At 39.0% G+C, this 19,505-nt stretch overlaps 1 protein-coding gene across 3 annotated transcripts in view; it reads left to right on the forward strand.

The window, feature by feature from the left end:
• The window catches only part of LOC103012302 (C-type lectin domain family 12 member A), a 234,448-nt gene extending 215,281 nt beyond the window's left edge, over positions 1–19,167 (forward strand). The window contains exons 1-7 of one of the 3 annotated variants that reach the window (XM_007196092.3): positions 958–1,418; positions 6,132–6,251; positions 10,872–10,970; positions 11,249–11,437; positions 12,290–12,441; positions 13,758–13,864; positions 18,886–19,167. In XM_007196092.3, coding sequence (XP_007196154.1) covers positions 6,161–6,251; positions 10,872–10,970; positions 11,249–11,437; positions 12,290–12,441; positions 13,758–13,864; positions 18,886–19,054 — 807 coding nt within the window. In that variant the 5' untranslated portion in view covers positions 958–1,418; positions 6,132–6,160 and the 3' untranslated portion in view covers positions 19,055–19,167. Of the gene's footprint in view, positions 1–957; positions 1,419–1,678; positions 1,717–6,131; positions 6,252–10,871; positions 10,971–11,248; positions 11,438–12,289; positions 12,442–13,757; positions 13,865–18,885 lie in introns of those variants that run through there. The other 2 variants (XM_007196094.2, XM_057557167.1) reach the window with 2 other exon arrangements.
• The last annotated feature ends 338 nt before the right edge of the window (positions 19,168–19,505 follow it).

Consider the following 19,505-nt stretch of genomic DNA (forward strand, 5'->3'; position numbering starts at 1 on the left):
TCTGTGGCCTTATTATGATTTTAGGCAGCCTCTCTGCTAGTGGGTGGGGTTGTGTTCCTGTCTTGCTAGTTGTTTGGCATAGGGTGTCCAGCACTGTAGCTTGCTGGTCGTTGAGTGGAGCTGGGTCTTGGCGTTGAGATGGAGATCTCTGGGAGATTTTCGCCGTTTGATATGACGTGGAGCTGGGAGGTCTCTTGTGGACCAATGTACTGAACTTGGGTCTCCCACCTCAGAGGCATAGCCCTGATGCCTGGCTGGAGCACCAAGAGCCTGTCATCCACATGGCTCAGAATAAAAGGAAGAAAAAGGAAGAAAGAAAGAAGAAGATAAAATAAAATAAAGTAAAATAAAATAAAGTTATTAAAATAAAAAATAATTATTAAAAAAATTTTTTTAAAGTAATAAAAAAAATAAAGAAGAGAGCAACAAAACCAAAAAACAAATCGACCAATGATAACAAGTGCTAAAAACTATACTACAGAAAAAAAAAAAGGACAGACAGAACCCTAGGACAAATGGTAAAAGCAAAGCTATACAGACAAAATCACACACAGAAGCATACACATACACAGTCACAAAAAGAGAAAAAGGGTAAAATATATATATCGTTGCTCCCTAAGTCCACTCCTGAATTTGGGATGATTCGTTGTGTATTCAGGTATTCCACAGATGCAGGCACAGCAAGTTGTTTGTGGAGCTTTAATCCGCTGCTTCTGAGGCTGCTGGGAGAGATTTCCCCTTCTCTTCCCTGTTCGCACAGCTCCTGGGGTTCAGCTTTGGATTTGGACCCGCCTCTGCGTGTAGGTCGCCTGAGGGCGTCTGTTCCCGCCCAGACAGGATGGGGTTAAAGGAGCCGCTGCTTCGGGGGCTCTGGCTCACTCAGGCCGGGGGAGGGAGGGGTACGGAGGAGGCGGGGCGAGCCTGCGGCGGCCGAGGCATCATGACGTTGCAGCAGCCTGAGGCGCGCCGTGCGTTCTCCCGGGGAAGTTGTCCCTGGATCACGGGACGCTGGCCGTGGCGGGCTGCACAGGCTCCCGGGAGGGGCGGTGTGGAGAGTGACCTGTGCTCGCACACAGGCTTCTTGGTGGCGGCAGCAGCAGCCCCAGCGTCTCCTGCCCGTCTCTGGGGTCCGCGCTGTTAGCCGCGGCTCGCGCCTGTCTGTGGGGCTCCTTTAAGAGGCGGTCTTAATCCCCTCTCCTCGCGCACCAGGAAACAAAGAGGGAAGAAAAAGTCTCTTGCCTCTTCCGCAGCTGCAGACTTTTTCCGGGACTCCCTCCCGGCTAGCCGTGGCGCACTAGCCCCTTCAGCCTGTGTTCACGCCGCCAGCCCCAGTCCTCTCCCTGCGATCCGACCGAAGCCGAGCCTCAGCTCCCAGCCCCGCCCGCCCCGGCGGCTAAGCAGACAAGCCTCTCGGGCTGGTGAGTGCTGCTCGGCGCCGAGCCTCCGTGCGGGAACCTCTCCGCTTTGCCCTCCGCACCCCTGTGGCTGCGCTCTCCTCCGTGGCTCCGAAGCTTCCCCCCTCCGCCACCCGCAGTCTCTGCCCGCGAAGGGGCTTCCTAGTGTGTGGAAATCTTTCCTCCTTCACGGCTCCCTCCCACTGGTGCAGGTCCCGTCCCTATTCTTTTGTCTCTGTTTTTTCTCTTTTCTTTTGCCCTACCCAGGTACGTGGGGAGTTTCTTGCCTTTTGGGAGGTCTGAGGTCTTCTGCCAGCGTTCAGTAAGTGTTCTGTAGGAGCTGTTCCACGTGTAGATGTATTTCTGATGTATTTGTGGGGAGGAAGGTGATCTCCGCATCTTACTCCTCTGCCGTCTTGAAGCTCCTCTCTAAGAAGTTTAAAGTTCCAAAAGTATGATGATACACTGTGTAATTCAGTATGAACTTCTCTATCAAAACAAACCGTCAGACATGTGAAAAGACTAAAGTATCCAAAAAACTACCAAAATATCTTCATTTATCTTTCTTATTCTCTTCTGATCCAGCCAAAGGAAAGGGTTAGCATTTGGAACATACGATCAATCTTCAACAGCTGAAACTGGGCCTTTTTCCACTAAGAAAGAAACAGAATATTGGGAAAATGTATCCCTCACCAGAGAACACCAGTGAATGTTTTATAGAATATCGTGATAACAGCTTATGATTCAATTGCTAATTTCATTATACAATCATATTAAAAAAAATGTTCTCAGAACTCATGAGTATTTCATTTTAAGGCCATTTGGCACTTAGTAGACGCGAAGCATAACGGAGACCTATTGTTATTTGAGATAAGTAACGACAGAAAGAGAAACAATATAGGAAGCAATATTGAGTTCCAGCTTCATGCCAGTACTGGTCAATCTATGACAGGTGTCTAAAGTACAAGACCTGTGAACTTAAACTATTTTAGGAAAAATCTTTCCTTAAGAGATTAATTGAGGAAGAGTCATCAGTAAGATGGAATAGGAGGGTCCTCATCCCTCACAGAAACACTGATTTGACAACCATTCACATATGAAACACCTTCACAAGAGCAGTGGAATCCAGGTGAGAGATTACAGCAACAGGTGGAACACAGAAATAAGAAGGGACACACTGATGAGAGTAAGAAGGACAGTTTCACTTTACTTGCATCATGCCTCCCCAAGCCCATGAAATGCAGCACCACCTGGTAAAGAGAGTGCAATGAACATCTGTCTTTGTCATGAACGCTGGTACCCGGCCTGCCTCAGTGAACTCTGGTGCTGGGCCAGCCCCGTTCCAATCCAGAACCCATGGACCCGGGCTCTAGGCTTGTTGCCACAGACTCAGGCTCTAGATCCACCCTAGCACCAAATTAGTCCCTGCAGACCCCGGCACCTGGCCAGCCCCTGTTGACCCATCCTCCAGAACCACCCCAATAGACTCAGGCTCCAGACCCACCTCCATAGAACCAGGCTCCAAGTCTACCCAATAATTCGGCCGGTGCCTATTGATCCAGGCACTAGGCCAAACTGCCCCTGGACCCAGGTTCCAGGCCTGCATGTCTGTGGATTCTGGCACCAGGACCTCCCAGAATCTCTGGCAGGGCTAAATGGTAAACGGCTTTCCTTGCCAGAGCCAGTCTACAAAGTGTGGAAGAGAAGACTAATTCATCGTATGTGCAGACACCAACTCAAGGCTACAAGGATCAAGGAATCAGGAAAAAATGACACCACCAAAGGAACAAAATAAAGCATCAGTAACCAACTCTAAAGAAGTGGAGATATCCAAACTGCCTGACAAAGAATTCAGAAGGGAGAGGGAATATTTTTAATGGTACTGTATTTGTTGAAGAATATATCCCATGCAGAAACTGTGTTTTTGAAACTCTTTGATTGACAGAACTTACTCTATTCATCGATGTTGTTTGGGTGGGCTGTCATTATCTTTGCAGAACCTTCCCTTAATCTCCTTCTCATAAGTTTGTCAATTAAAGTTTAGGTTTTCCTGCTCTGGTACCAGCTCTTGTGGATTTTTCTACTCCTAGGCCTCTGCTCTAGGGAGCTGTGATTCTCCGTTTCTACTTGTCTGTCTCTTCGATTTATGACACAGTGGTTTGCCCTGTGACCTCAGTTCTCTGATGCATCTAAGAAGGGTTGTTTCCTTTTAGGTTTTTTACTTGTTATGTGGATGGGAGTGATAATTTCCAACCTCCTTACATGCCACACGAAAACCCACAAGTAAACTATTTATTGTATAATCTTAGGCATAATAGTTTCTGCAATTAGAGCATGCTCATTCATTGAATGGATGGATAATGAATAAGTAAGAGTGAGTACAATAAAAGTTAAGTAAAAAGGAAGCAACCAGAGTCATAATGTGACAAAATGTTTTTATTCCCTTAAAAAATATAAAGTGGATCAAGAAAATAATCACTTTAGTTTTTTTTAATATATAAGACTCCTTAGGAAATAGACTCTAAAACTCTGGGATTTCTGTGTAGAAGCTTTAATGGTAAATGCCCTTGTGAGTAACAGCTTAGAGGGTGAGGGAAGCAACATTGGATAAAGAGAAAAGTTCATCCATACAACTCAGTTGCCACTGAGGCCTCAGCTAATCCTATGGGGAACTCTGGAGCTAGGCTGATCCTTCAAAGTTGCACATCTTGAGGCCAGAAGGCTGGACCTTTATTACCCCCAACTTGTCACCTTGTCTACTCATTTGATGCAGGCTGTCCCTGAGAGGGGTGACTCCCTTTGGCAGAGAGCAATTCCCAGAAAAAGACTCAGCAGAGAGAATTCAGTTGCTAACATTCCCAGTAGCTTGGGAAGTGAGTACATCAGTCCTGACAGGAGTATCTGGCCAGCAAACCAAAGCATCTGCTGCAATCTACTCTCGCACTGTTTGATCTGCTTGGTTAGTATATAAATGTTCCCTGCCCAGCCCCTCCAGTGTTCTATTCAGTCTCTTTTCCTGGTGAAACTCACAAAAGATTAGTGGGACAAACCACACTCCCCGTCATTACAGTTTGTCTTGAAGTTGTAGCTAATATCCATCACCTTCCTACTCCACCACCATTCCAGTTCCACGCACCCTTGACAACACCCTCACCTAGACTAGATGTTTTACCTGGTAGGGTGATCAAGGTACTCATCACTAAGGGCTCTAAGCCCCTGGCTACAAAATACCATTTCTTACCTATTAGCTGTCAAAATTTCACAGGGGACTATCAAGAGATATCCTAGTGGGTCAGCTTGGGGCCAAACACGTGCTTCACTTTCCCTCTTATGCAGCAGCCCTTCATTCTCCTGATAATCAGGTTTAATTAGCCCCGTCAGGATTGTGACTCATTTTCTTTCCTGCTGGGCTCCTGGCATAAGAAGTGCAGAGTAGCAGCCATAGCTTACACGTGAACGAGATTCTCTCTGTGCTGCCTGAGGAAATTGTTCCCACTCCGGAAACCAGGGCTTCTAGACTGGCAGGTCCTAAATCGGCTAGTCTACTAGGGTCGCTGTGCATTTCAGAAAAGAAAAGAGTCAGACCTTTAAGGAAATGCTCTGAACCTATACTAATTCCAGGAGACCCAAAATATCACTGTGGCCCACCAGGCAGAGTAAGAGCTTATGGAGGTCAGGTGACCAATGGAGTTTTAGCTTAGGTCCATCTCACAGTGGGCCCATTGTGTCCCCAAACCCTTTTGGTGGTTATTTTTCATTTCCGGAATGCACAATTAGAATAGATATACTCAGCAGCTGGCAGAATTCCCCCTTACAGGACATTTGGTCCTATCCAAAATGTCCATAACACATTCGGTCCATAAGACATTTGATCCGCACCAAAAGGTCCTTGATACTTGGTCATATTTGGTCCTGTCCAAAACCATTTGGCGTGGACCAAATATGCTCATGGACATAATGGATAGGACCAAAGTTCAAGGACCTTTTGGCATGGACCAAATGTCTTATGGACGTTTTGGCCAGGACCAAATGTCTGCTAACCTCCTGACCTGCAAAGCTGTTTCTGGGGCTTTGGTATACTGACCGTAGCTGTCAGTATGCACACGCCCTAGCACAGCCCCTATTCCAGATCGCTTAGTATATTTCTTGTTACTAGAGAAACTAGGCGTTCCCTCGGTCCTTTTAGTCTATCCTGTACCTGTGTAACAGGGTGACGGGGTGGGGCTTACGCTCTCCCTCTCTCTGTGCATGTGTGATCTCCTGGCTGATGCAAATCCCTCTATCAGGACCTTTGCCACGACACATACAGGCCATGGCTGTAGACTAGTGAGTGCTTGAGGGCTGTGAGCTTTCTGTTATTTCTCTCCTTAAGACTTTTTTCCAAGAAACTCTATGTTATATCTGCACCATGTGGCACTGGTGATTTGTGCCCCTTCGCACAACACTAACAATATCCAAACACAAATTTAGAAACTACTTTCTGTGGTCAGTAGATATAGAGAAATGAGAAAAGGAAGGGATAAGAAGAAGAAAGATGCTCTCTGTTCTTCTCTGAGGCCATGTATGGCAGCTCGTTTCCGGGAGTGTGGGTGATTGGTACTGTGCATTAAAACCAGAAGTTTAAGGTTATAAGTTTAAGCTTTGGTTTATAAACAGAAGTTGAAAACACAACTCCTGTTTATCATCCAACTCTTTTAGTTCACCCTCTTCTTTTCTTTCTTTTTTTTTTTTTTGCAGTTTGTCGGGCTTTCTTTGCATAGCCATCAATGTCTGAAGAAGTCACTTATGCAGATCTAAAATTCCAGGACTCCAGTAAGACAGGAAAAATCCAGGAGTTTGACAAATTTGGGATAAAAGGTAAGATTTTAAGCTATGGATGTGGTCAGAGTGCAGAAAGTGGCAGAAGTATAAGAGCAGATGCCCTGCCCCTTGGGTGTTAGTGAATTGGCAATGAACTCTCCATTTGAATTTTTAATTAATCTTCTTATTTTTACCAAAAATGTCCATACAAAATGACTATAAATTTTTTTTTAAGGCAATGATCAGTGCATTGAACACTCAATCTTTTACAAATTTTCTGTTTTGTTTTCATATCACGATCAAGATAATTAGGACAGGATAGTATTTTCGTATGACTGGATTGTGAAACATTTTTCCCCCATGAAAGGAAGCCATGGACAATGAAGACGTGTTGTCCAGGAAAGTCATGGCTTTGTATGTTCTTTTTTATAAGAAAATGCTAGTGTGTGTGTGTGTGCGCATGTGTGTGTGTGTGCGTGCGTGTGTGTGTGTGCGTGCGTATGTATGTATGTCTAAAAAAGAAATAGAGACAGAGAGACAAAGAGAGAGACAGACAGACAGAGAGGACCTTTAGAGGATTTTATTTGATTTTTTTACCAAATTGGGCCTATATTACTCTAAAAACTTTCCTACTTCTTTGGAGATCTTTTCCCAACTTTCTAAAACATAGAAGAGGTTCAGTTAAATGAAAAGACACAGCAAGGACTAAAGAAAGAAAAGAGATAAAGAAATATTAGAAGATACAACATTCAAATCCACCTTGTGCCTGGAAGTTTTGTATTTTTTTATTCAAATTTAATTACGATAAATGGACTACTTGTGTTTCCTTTCAGTTTTTACTTCAATAAAGTATACCCTAATTTCCATCCTACTCAGAATCCCATATTTCTCTTATTGTAAGTAGCTTCTACCTCCTGGCTTCTGGCCTTTTGGATGAAATCTGCCCCAGTATATCCATACTTAAAATCAGTGTGTATAAATTAAACAGTACATATGGAGAACAAAAAACATGGTGGAAACAGTGAAATTAGGAGAAGGGGACTAATAGAAAAATTCTCATGCATTCTTTAAGTGTTTTTTTTCCCCATACAACATGTAACATTCTTTAAAGTTCTAACTTTACTGTGAACAGAATTTTCATTGTTAAACCTTGGAGCCATTTATCATCAGCATTGTAAATCCTGAGAAAGGATATCAGCTTAATTCTGTGGCCTTTTCCTTTAATACAGACTTTTTTAAAAAGGGTGGGAAGTTACTGATTTTATAATACTTCCTGTCTGAATTTCCCTGTTTGTATTTCTCCTTTTTTATGGTGTGAGAGGAACATACCATGAACTTAATATACCATCATTGCTCTTTACATGTGCCATCACATCCTTTCTCATTTCCTGTCCTATTAATCCTCCTTATTCTAAATTTGCACTTCAGAAATTCCTTGTCTCTGCAGAAATCTCGAATCCATGTCTCGTATGTCTTGTTGACTTTCTCAATTTTGTCTAATCTTCTCATTATTCAGCTTAAAGTCTATATTATGTAATATAAGTTTTGTATTATTTAACATCTACCCTTACTCTCTTACTCTCTTATACACCCCCTCCTCTGTTTTTTCCTTGAAAAATTCCAATTCTTATTAAATTTAAGTATCCACCCAGTCTGTGCCCCACCTGAGCAGCTGAACACTGCGGGTAAAAACACACAAAGTTTCGAGCCCAGCTTACTCTCACTTGATGAGCTTTGCTCCTACTTCACACCACCCCTTTTCTCTCTATTACCAGAATTTCCATCCTGCCATATCCTCACTCATACTCTCTGCCTTACTTCTAGATAATATTTACAATGTACTTCTTTACTCTTATCAAAAGGCAGACCTCCTCACTTGGCTCTAAATTTCAATCCAGGTGTCCTTCTCAAAGACATTTCTTCCATAATTTTCTCCTTTCTCTCCTCTGTTATTCTCTCTCCTTCCTCTAGTTAATTACCCCTCCTTGGTGCACCAACATACTCTGCTACTCTTGTTTTAACAAAACACAGTCCCTACTTGGCCACTTAAAACTCTCCATTTATTCTTCCATTTCTTTGTTTCCTTTCACAACCCAACTTTTCGAGTGTATTGTCTTTGGTCACAGACTCCCAGTTCTCCATCTCTCGTTCTCTTCTCATCTGGCTCTCCTGGGCTTCTGCTCTCATTGTCTCATGGAGACGATTCTTGTCTAGGTCACAGATGACCTCCTCCCTGATTCACCCTGACAGTCACATCTTTGTTCTTGTACTACTTGGATTTCCTGCAGCATTTGCAAAGCTGAACAGTCCCTTTTATTTGAATACTTGTCTTTGCCCACTTTCATGGCCACATCCTCATGGTTTCTGCTACCACAGTGGCTGCGCCCTCTCAATGTTCTCTTTCAACTTTTCCCCTTGTATCAGATTCCCTACAGATTACTTCAGGGCTCTGTTCTGGGTCCCCTTTTCTTATGTCACTGAACATGGGGTTCTAATTTCATTTCAAATTTAAAAGACAAAAAATAGAAACATTTATTTTTTCTCTAAAACTATTTCTTCTCTCCAATCATCCTCATCTCATTCATTACAAATATAAATACATATTTAAATACAATCACTAATTGTTTGCCATATGCTAGCACTGTGCTAATTGTGTTACAAATATTAAATCACTTAATCTCTGAAACTCTGTGGCTCTCTTTTTTTAACCAATGTAGAAACTAAGACACAGAGAGGTTAAATAACTTGTCCAAGGTCCCACGGGTGATACACAGAAGAACCAGGATTCAAGCCCAGGCACACTAATCTGAGAATGTGCTGTGCTATTTATCATAATGCTGTACTGCCTATAAATGTATACATCTTATTATCTACCAACTTTATCAAGTTGGAGCTCTCATAAACATTTCATAAATTTGAACTATAGATTCTAACTATAAGATGTACTGTTAATCTATCCATGGGTCATCATTTTCTAATACTAGTAAAATCAAGCTACCATTCTCTCATGTGTAGCATACTGAAATGTTTCTTGCTATTCTTCCTGCTTCCAATACTGTAGCCCTACAATTCACTCTCTATATTCAGTGACAGTGATCTTTCTATTAAAAAAAAAAACTTAATTATTTTCTCTTCCTGATTGCACCCCTCCAGTGGTTTTCCCAATAACTCCAATGCCCTTACTCTGGCTAACAAAGCCTGTAAATCTGTCTCCAGACTTTTTCTTTGACCACTTCTAATATCATTTCTCACCTTGGCCACAATTCTTTAGCCACTCTGAATCTTTTCTGTTTTTCAAATAGATAAAGCTTTCCCCAAAATTAGAGTCTTTGAACTAGGTGTTCTTGCTGTCTGTAATTTCTTTGCACTGATTTTTCATGCTGATTCTCAGTGGCCATAAGATCTGAACTACCTGCTCTCTATAATATAACTCAGTTTCAAATCTGTGCATACCATATAACAATTTGAGATATATCTCTATCTATCTATCTATCTATCTATCTATCTATCTATCTATCATGTATCTATCACCTATCTATCCATTTATTTTCTCTCACAATTAAAATTAATCTCCTATGAAAGCAGGAACTGGCATGTCTTGCTCACTTCTGTATTGTTAGCACCCAGACTAGTGTCCAGTGTTCAGATGGTATTCAATAGATAATTTTTGATTAATTGTATACATAAATACATTAGAAAAAGTTCGTAAGAATGATAGCACTTGAAGTCATGATTCTAACCTTAGATATGATCTTGACTATGTAATTCTTTTGCCATTAACTATTGTTCAAGGTCTAAAAAAGTTGTTTCACATTTTATTTTCAATTCTTTCTATATTTCACAGTATCACTGTTATCACCAACTGTGATATGTAGGACATAGATCAGAAGTATAGTGAGGTAATGTTAACCCTGAATTATATTTTCTTGAAATATCTAGCATCCATGTATACAAATGATGATAATTTAAATCACATAGTAACTTAATAATTAATTTATAATATAAAGTTTATATTATAAACTGGAGGATTTTTAGTAGGGAAATGATCTGTTTGGAGCCTCACTGTTCAGCAAAAAAGAAACATTCAACAAAAGTTTGTTGCTAAAAGCATGAAAAAATTCTGAGGAAATTATGCAAGTCTAGCCTAAGATCTGGCTGATGGGAGGACAGCCAGAGACATTACAGAGACAGCTGATCATTTATGTTCCACAGCCGAACTCTCAGGATTTCCTGGGGCAAACATAAATAAATGAAATTATTTTCTCTGACACGCCACAATTGTCGACTCAAGGAAGGAATACTCAAATCGACCTTTCTGTTAGCTGCCTGCTACTCAGTTTCCCCAATTTTGTACAGACAAGATACGTTATTTCCAGACTGATTGGTCTTCTCACTTCTTTTTCAACCCAATTTTTGCCTGTTTCTTGAATCAGCCTATGAATTAACAGCCTCTCCTTTGAGAATCAGTTTGCATGCGAAACAATTAACAAAATGTTTTTGACTTCTTCTTGAGTTATTCTCTTAAAAGTTATTTTAAAATATCCTTGAGTTTCTAGCAAAATGCATTCCTTCACCAGGGACATGGGAGGAAAGAAATAAAGGCAAAATAAATGAATGCATGAATCAAATTAAGATGTGTACCATTCCAGGTGTCTTTGCTAATTTTGCTTCCAACAGTACCACCTGCTGCGTCCCACGTATGGCGTCAAAGAGCCTGGGCTCTGACTCTTCTATGCCTTCTGCTGCTGATTGGACTGGGAGTCTTAGGAAGCCTATGTATGTATTACCTGTGTTTTTATTGACAGGGAAAACACCTAGAATTGCACGAGTTTTACTCTTTGATTTGAGGCTTTGGAATGATTATAGGTGATATGCCCACAAAGGGACTTATAACTAGGTACTTACAACACGGTACTTAGTCTCTTTCTCTCACTCTCATGAAATAATTGCTTCCCTAGACCTTTAATATTCTTAATACAATTCAGCAAAAAGGAGGTGATGGTTGTACTGAGGGATTACAATTTTTTATCATCTCTTTTTTTTTTAATCCGGAGTTTACATAACTTCGAAGATAGACATGGAAAAGTTGAATAAACTACAAAATTTCAAAGAAGAACTTCAGAGAAATGTTTCTCTACAACTAATGCATAACATGAATAGCTCTGAGAAGATCAGGAATCTCTCTATCACACTTCAAGAAACAGCCACCAAATTATGTCATGAGTTATATACAAAAATCCCAGGTAATCCTATATTTCTCTCTGAGTTATTTACTAGACAATGAACTAAACCTAGGAGTCACTTGAGAACCATTTCATCAACAGCTAGCAGCTTTTCCCTAGGAAACCATTATTTGGAGGAAAGAATTAAATGTGGTTGACAGAAGACTCACTGATATTTCTGTGCAGTTAGAAGAAAAACAGAATAGTAACTATAGGCCCCCAAATTATCAGAAGATGATAGTTACTTACAAAAACATTAGACAGTCTACAGTTTCTCTAATCCTTCTCTAATCCTTTAAAAAGGACAGCGATGGAAGATAGGTCATCTCTTTACAGATGACCTCATTCCTAAATTTCAGTCAGTGTTTGATGAGTTAACGTTAAGAAAAGAAGTCAAGTCTTACCTTTGGAATTGGGAGGAATTGGTCTTTTAATATCTCTAAGTTTCTATAGTTATTATAACTAAAACATGTTCTTTGTCCTCTTGAGAAGTCTTCCGAATATTCAGCAAGTCAGAGACCTGGAAATGCTCTAGTTGGAAGAGGCAATGTTTCTTGTTATTACCTTTTATTGCCATGTAGAAATACGCAAAATGACAAAGGGAAAGAAGGAGATTAATTAATTGCTATTCAGGGCTCCTGAGGTAGGAAAATACACTGGAATCTGAGTGTTTAACTTCAAATATGCTCTAATTATGTTTTGGACACATTGTGGTGGTATACAGAAGCCTGGAACACAGGATTTATTTTCTTCACCTTTGATGTAAGAAGAAAGACAAGTAAATGTGGTTAATTTAACATAGAGAACAATGGAAATAATAAGAATTATGAAGATTAACCCCACAAACCAAATGAAAGTATGTTCTTCTTCCAGAGCACAAATGTAAACCTTGTCCAAAGAAATGGATGTGGCACGAGGACAGGTGTTATATACAATTTATGCATTACGAAACGTGGCAAAAGAGTGACAAGATATGTTCTGACCACAATGCCAGCCTGTTGAAGATTACAAACAAAAGCATGTTGGTAAGATCTCACGGATCTCTGCCTGTGAGGAAGGAAGTCACTTTCCCCATCATAGAACAGAGAGGAGTGAGGCATGTTGCGGAAGATTTGTATTAGTCCAGACATGAGTCTGGCTTATTTTAGTTGGGGTATGAGGTGAATAAAACTTAGTACACTTATCTCAGGGTATCAAGCCAAGGTTAGTCATATGAAACCTTAGCTTAGGACCTTAGCAGCAGAGGAATCTCAGAGGCTGAAGGGCAGATGGGTAGATATGGGGCACCCAGAATCTTTAGGTCTGCGAACATTTCCAAACTGGAACTTTAGGATCAACTCTTAGAGCACTATTTCTGAGCATTTATCTAAAAACAGAAGATCTGTAATTATTCCTGACTGTTACCAATTCCATAAGATCTACACAGGAGGAGGTTCTTTGTTTCCACCATTTTGTATTTTTTAAACTAAGAGAAAAAGCCAACATGTATTAGAATAAAAAGATAGCTTGGATAAAATATGTATAAAAAAGTAGAATTAAGATGGGGTAGCAAAGGCAAGTGCCAAGCAGATATATTGCACTGAGTTCCTCCTGGGTCCCAGGAAAAGTGAGTTCTCTGGAAGATTTATTTATATATTTATTTATTTATTCTAATATTTAAATAATATCTCTATATTTTACTCATTAATTAGCATTTCTGGTCTTTCAGACAGTAATCCCATATTTATTTTTAAGCAAAAATATATTTCCCCAAAAGTCTCAGCTTCCCTACTCTAAGAATCCTTGCCCTCCTTTATAGAAGAGCGGAAATCAATCCATAGTCTCTTCCTTATCTGATTATTCTCAAATGATCCATTCATAGTTATTTGCTCAACGAATTACTGGAATATGAGAAAAAACTATTACTTTGGCTACAAATTTCTGGACTGGTTTTGAATTCTATTCTATAACCACTCTCATCTGACCTTCCTATATTTTTCTCCTGCTCCTTGTGTTTCTCTTAACTTGTGTTTTTGTGAATAACCACCTCTTTTGCCCCCGAACTGAGTATTTACTGCTTAGCATTTGAATCCTGAAGTTTGTGACCCTCACTGACCCTAAGTTAAAGTTACACATGGATTAGTAGATCCTTCTCCATGTGAGACAGTAACTGAGGTATAAATGTTGAAGGAAATCTTACAGTAAGAGACACTTTGTCTCAATTTGTTTTAATGGCATAGAAAATAGTAGTAGAATGTCAAAGATGTCACCTTAGCACAGTAATTTGTAAGAAATTACATTGTGAGGTAATTTATAGAAATGGGAGAAAATGATTTTAACAAACAACCTCTGCTTCCTGTAGGAATTTATAAAATCCCTGAGGTTATATGACTATTGGCTGGGATTATCTCCCAGAAAATATAAAAAAGGCTACAAGATCTTGGATGAGACAATTATATCCTCTGACTGGTAAGTCTTTATTCTTGTTGAATTTTTTTTTTTTAGTATTTATGCTTTCATTTTATTGTTTTTAAGAATTAAACTGCCATCTCAGTAGTCTTAAGAGCAATATAATGAAGCATACATACATTTAATTTAGACTTTTGTCCATCACAGCTTCAAAGACTTCCCTAAGTAAGGCTAGGATTCACATCTTTTTCCTTAAGGAAAGAAACAATACAGTAATTTCATTATCCTTCTACCCACCCACCCTCATTCAAACAATAACTGGATGAATTCAAGTCTAACACCGTTTTAAAAAATTGTCTGCTACGACACGTTCACCTGATCTGTCTTCCTGTATTGCACATATTTCTTAAACCTAACCAAAAAGAAATCATTTTTTAAAAGCCTACAAGAATTCTCTTAACATGTAGAATTTTATTATGATATTAATATTTTTGTCCAATACACAGGCTAAGTGGTTTCATGCCACATTCAATTCTAGTGAATTTCAATTAAAACAGGTGAGCTCTTCATAAATAGTTGAGAAGCTTTAAAGTGAATTTGGCTATTTCCTATTACATGAAACAAAAAATGGTACTGGATTTTAACAGCTCCTAAATAGGGCCGTGAAAGGGAATCAAGTTTGCACCAGTCCAAGTACCTACAGTAATATGATAGACGCACTCACCACCATTTCATACTATTTCACTCCCATGCTTCTAATAACAATTTCTCACTAGAAATATTGTGTTAACACTGAACTCTAAAATTGCTAGATGTGAAAAATCCTGTACTTTCACTTAAAGAAAAGTGTTTTAGTTATTTTCAGCTGGTCAAGCTTGAAAGGGCCATTTATATTATTTCTAACTTCAGCTCTAAGTTCGTAGATGACTTTGCATCTGATTATCCAAGATGAGAAGTTGTTTTGCCTGTTCCTGAGAGAATTAAATGGTAAATTAGCAATCAATTCACCCTTTGTTGAAAAGAAATGTTCTAAATTTATACACTACAAACTATTTAATAAATGGTATCTGCATACTACACATTTCATGTTTACGTTATGCACCATTTTAGGGGGGAGGAAGTGCTTCACAGGGGTTTATTCAAAGGATATATAGTAATATCCTAAGAATGTTGATTTATACATATGAGTTCTGTATAAACTGTAAGTGGTCATCTCAGCTGGCCTGTAACAGCCCCTATAATGCAAAAGCTGACTCTGAAGACACCTTATAAAGCACTGAAATTCACAATTTAGGTTACTTTTCTTTTCTCCAATACAAAATCATCTGGTAGTCTTCACTGTTGACTCCATGCTAAAACGTTCCAAGTTTTAGACTGCTTAACTAATAAAAGAAACAGGAAATCACTAATAGTTTTTAAATGTCAAGTTAGAGGAAAAAACCTTATCACACGGTAATGAAACCTGAGCAACGCAAGTATGTGATTACAAGCATGTCCTTCATTAAGACAGTATTCAAATTCCTCCATGGCATGCAAATTATAGTTTAAAACCCAATAAACAAGAACCCACTTAAGTGGGGATCAAATTAACCCACGGGATCAAATTAACCCACGGGATCAAATTCTACCATGAAATGAGGAATTACATAAAGCCTGTTCAGCCCTAAATGTTTCGTTTAAGACAATGCGCAGAGAGGAACACACCTCATCTAAAGCACACCATTTAAACAGTTCTATAAAATAACGTTACTTAAAGATTAATTGGTGTGGTGCATCATGTGATTCCAACCATTCAGCAAAAAACATTAATGAGTACCAGCATTCCCAACAGCTTGGAGCCTACAGAGTTGATTACTTTGGCCGCAACTTTCCAAGTAACGAACACTGCCTTTCAATATTACAAACATAAATATTTCTTAGTACTGGAATTCCAACTTATTTTGGTGCTCCTGAGGCTGCCTACAAATGAAAAGGCATCCAAGTGAAGTGCCTTATACACCTAATATACCTCAAAATTTCAGTGCCTAACCTGTGAAATAATTTTCTACCATTTTACAGTCTGCCTTACAGTAAATTCTAGTAGATTTTTACTTGTAGGATTTTATTGTAACTTTGGGAAATTAGTGGTAAAACATATGCTTTAAAAAACAGTATGTGGCTGCACTTAAATTCACATAAAAATAGAATTTTTACAACCCTATTGAAATTTAATCCTTTTACACAGGCTAACAGAATGTATCACAAGAAAAGCTAAATATTGGGTTTAACAAAAGCAATACTTTTGAAAGTGGAACGATGAAAACATGTTTTCAAATGTTTTACAAATGGTCACCTCTCGGTCAATTTACCACACTAGGGGAACAAAGTTGTTAAAATATAGTTGTGATCAACTGAGCCACTTATCTGCACTGCAGTATAGGACTTCAAATCACTCCTAAGGTCAAGATTTAAAGCCATTTTAAGAGACAAGACCCTAAGTGTTTTACAGTCACCTCATTAAGAGGCGCTTTCCCTTCCCCAAACAGTCAAAGCTTAATTAAAAGATTGACTATACATAAGTTTGTTTCCTCATCATATCTTCAGTTCAAAATACTATTATCATTGGTAATACGGTTGTTAAAGTTTTATAGCTGGTTTCAGTAAAGGCGAATTCCCTACACTATAGTAGCAGTGTAGATTACAGTGAAAACTAGTTTCTATTGAAATTGCATCTTTAAAGAACTCTTTTCCATCAGGCTTCTGTACTGTGTTTAATAACGAAAAAGTTTCTGCGAATGTCTTCCCATTATCTTGACAAGTGACTAAGGAACTTATAAGCCAAATAAGGGAGAATTTCTGTGAGTAATACGTTTATCTAAGAAAATTACAGAAGCCAACAAAATTCACTAGGCTCGAATATGTACTTAAAGTTGTGCTAAATGCTGGGATTCAAAGAGGAATGAAAGACTGATTCTTCCCTTAGTTACTTAACCATTAATTGTATGCACAGGCTAATTAAACAATTTTACAGACGAAAAGAATAAAATGTGATAAATGCTTCAGTAAGGATACACGGAATAACAAAAAATAAATTTTAGCTTTGAAATTTGTGTTATAACTGACAGTTGAAATGGACATTTTAAAAAAAATAAATTTATTTATTTATTTATTTTTGGCTGCACTGGGTCTTTGTTGCTGTGCGCGGGCTCTCTGTAGCTGCGGCAAGCAGGGGCTACTCTTCGTTGCGGTGCAAGGGCTTCTCATTGCGGTGGCTCCTCTTGTTGCCGAGCACGGGCTCTAGGCACGCGGGCTACAGTCGTTGTGGCTCGTGGGCTCTGGAATGCAGGCTCAGTAGTTGTGGCGCACGGGCTTAGTTGCTCCGCGGCACGTGGGATCTTCCCGGACCAGGGCTCGAACCCGTGTCCCCTGCATTGGCAGGCAGATTCTCAACCACTGCGCCACCAGGGAAGCCCTGAAATGGCCATTTTGTGAATAAAAAATTTAGAGATTGACTAGAAGAACATTTCTGGTAAAGAGAATAAAATGAACATGGGCATGATATATTGCATATATGGGATATATAAAATATTTTGTTGTGGTTAAGACATGTGGTTATAAATATAAATGGATTCATATGTTGCATTTGTTCTGTTTATAAGGGGGGGGGGGGTGTTAGGCTTATCCATTTGTGTTTTATAATTCCTTAAATTTGGGAAGCAGACAGGATTAGACTAAAGAAAGAAACCAGAGCCTCAAGCTGCTGGATGCTGTCCCAATCTCACAAATGTATACGTATTTGCTGGTTGAGGACACATCAAGCAGGGGTGAGCTCAGGATAGCTGTTGAGGTGCTGCCTGAATCTAAACCCTGAGGTTCCTCCGTACTCACCACGTTGGGCAAAGTGGCAAATAGAAGCTTTGATTGTTTTTGTTGTTGTTGTTTTGTTTTGTCTTGTTTGCTTTTTCCATCCGATAGAAATAGTATGTGTAGGAATAGGGGTCAGAAAGACAAGGCAGCTCTATCTTTGGCAGTCTACAATGATAGCACAGAATGGGGGATAGGATATGCACAAATGGAGGAGAGAAGGTTATCTATTCTGAAGACCTCATTTGGCGTGAAGTACTAGAGGTAAAGGTAATGTGAGCATCAGGGAACAGTATAGATGGACTCATTTCAAAAAGTAGGATTTCCACGTGTTTATTTGTAACTATTGCTAATGGGAAGGTAATCTATAATGGGATGGAAAACATAGTAAATATTTCAAATCATCAAGAAATAATACAGAAATAAAAATTATATCCTAGTATAGGTGCATAGTACATTATTATGTATATATTATCATATATAATATATGTAATTCCCTTTTGTTTTTTATCCTCGATGTTATTTTTGGGTTTGTTTCTGGAATTGGGATGTGATCAATAACATCTGTATTATGCCACTTCAAGTGGGAAATTTCACTTTTGAAAATGTAACTGAGGACCTTATTTATTGATTGATCATTATTTATTGACCCAATATTGATGTTACATTTTTTCCCAAAGATAATATACTCAGTTTACAAGTTTGTCTTTAATGCATAGTCCCTCATCAGTAATCCTGTATTAGGGGCTGGTAATTATTCAGAACTTCATAGTAAAATCTCTAAAAAATGGCTGGAGGGAGGGAAATGTCACTTGGAGATGATATTGAGCTTAAGGTATCACAGATGAGGTTAATTCCTGGTTTCGGTGATTATGATTTGAGGAGGACAGTCTCAAAGATATACTACTGGTCCAATTTTCCTAGAGAATCTAATAGAATTGCATTACTCTAAATCATATTAGGTATTGGGAAAGGGAGGTGTCTGGAAATAAAGGACAACAACTATTCCAGATGTGAGAAAGCAGAAAAGGCAGAGAGAAATCAGGCAGTGTGTGACACTGCATATTTGTCAATAAAAATGAGTAATTTGGACACTTGACATTCTAAATAATGATTAAACTTTATTTTAGACAATGCAGACCCTAGGAGCAATGATATGTTGGGAAAGTAATTTTTTTTCTGTGAATGTGTTTCAAATGTTTGACTTGCCAAGTGTAATTCTTTATTTTCTCTTTCAGGTTTACAAGAAATACAAATGACTTAGATGACTGGATGTATTGTGGATACACAGATAACACATATGTTTATCATACTAGGTGCACCGAGACTAAACGTATTATATGTGAGAAGCTGGCCAATCCAGTGAAGATTGAGAGTATACTAATGAGTGAAGTACCAGAAGCATGAATGTAGTTAGTGCAATTATTTTGCCCCAGCTATTATCCTGCAATTAAAGGCAACTTTAGGGAGCATACATCTTGCGGATCACACAAATGGAATAAAGATGCACTGAGACTACATTTCTGCCTCTCTCCTAACAATTTAAATTTTCAAACTTTCTTCTTTCTCCTCGTTTGCTAAGTGAATAGAACCTAAAGTCATACCTAAAGTTATACTTTATCATCCAGATACAAGCCAGATACCGTTGCGCATAAACAGTGTTTTGGGTGAGAATACAGAAACTGAAGCTAATTTTTCCTGCTTCTCCAGAAACATGGTAAATATCAACTTTACAGAAAATCAAAGAAAACTAAATATTGGAATATATAGAAATAATCAAGTGGGACAATATACATTGATTTGCTTTTTGGAAGAAAAATAAAACAGAATACAGTACTATTTCAACAGATGTAGAAAA

This window comes from Balaenoptera acutorostrata, chromosome 11 (genome assembly GCF_949987535.1).
Source record: "Balaenoptera acutorostrata chromosome 11, mBalAcu1.1, whole genome shotgun sequence".
NCBI lineage: Eukaryota > Metazoa > Chordata > Mammalia > Artiodactyla > Balaenopteridae > Balaenoptera > Balaenoptera acutorostrata.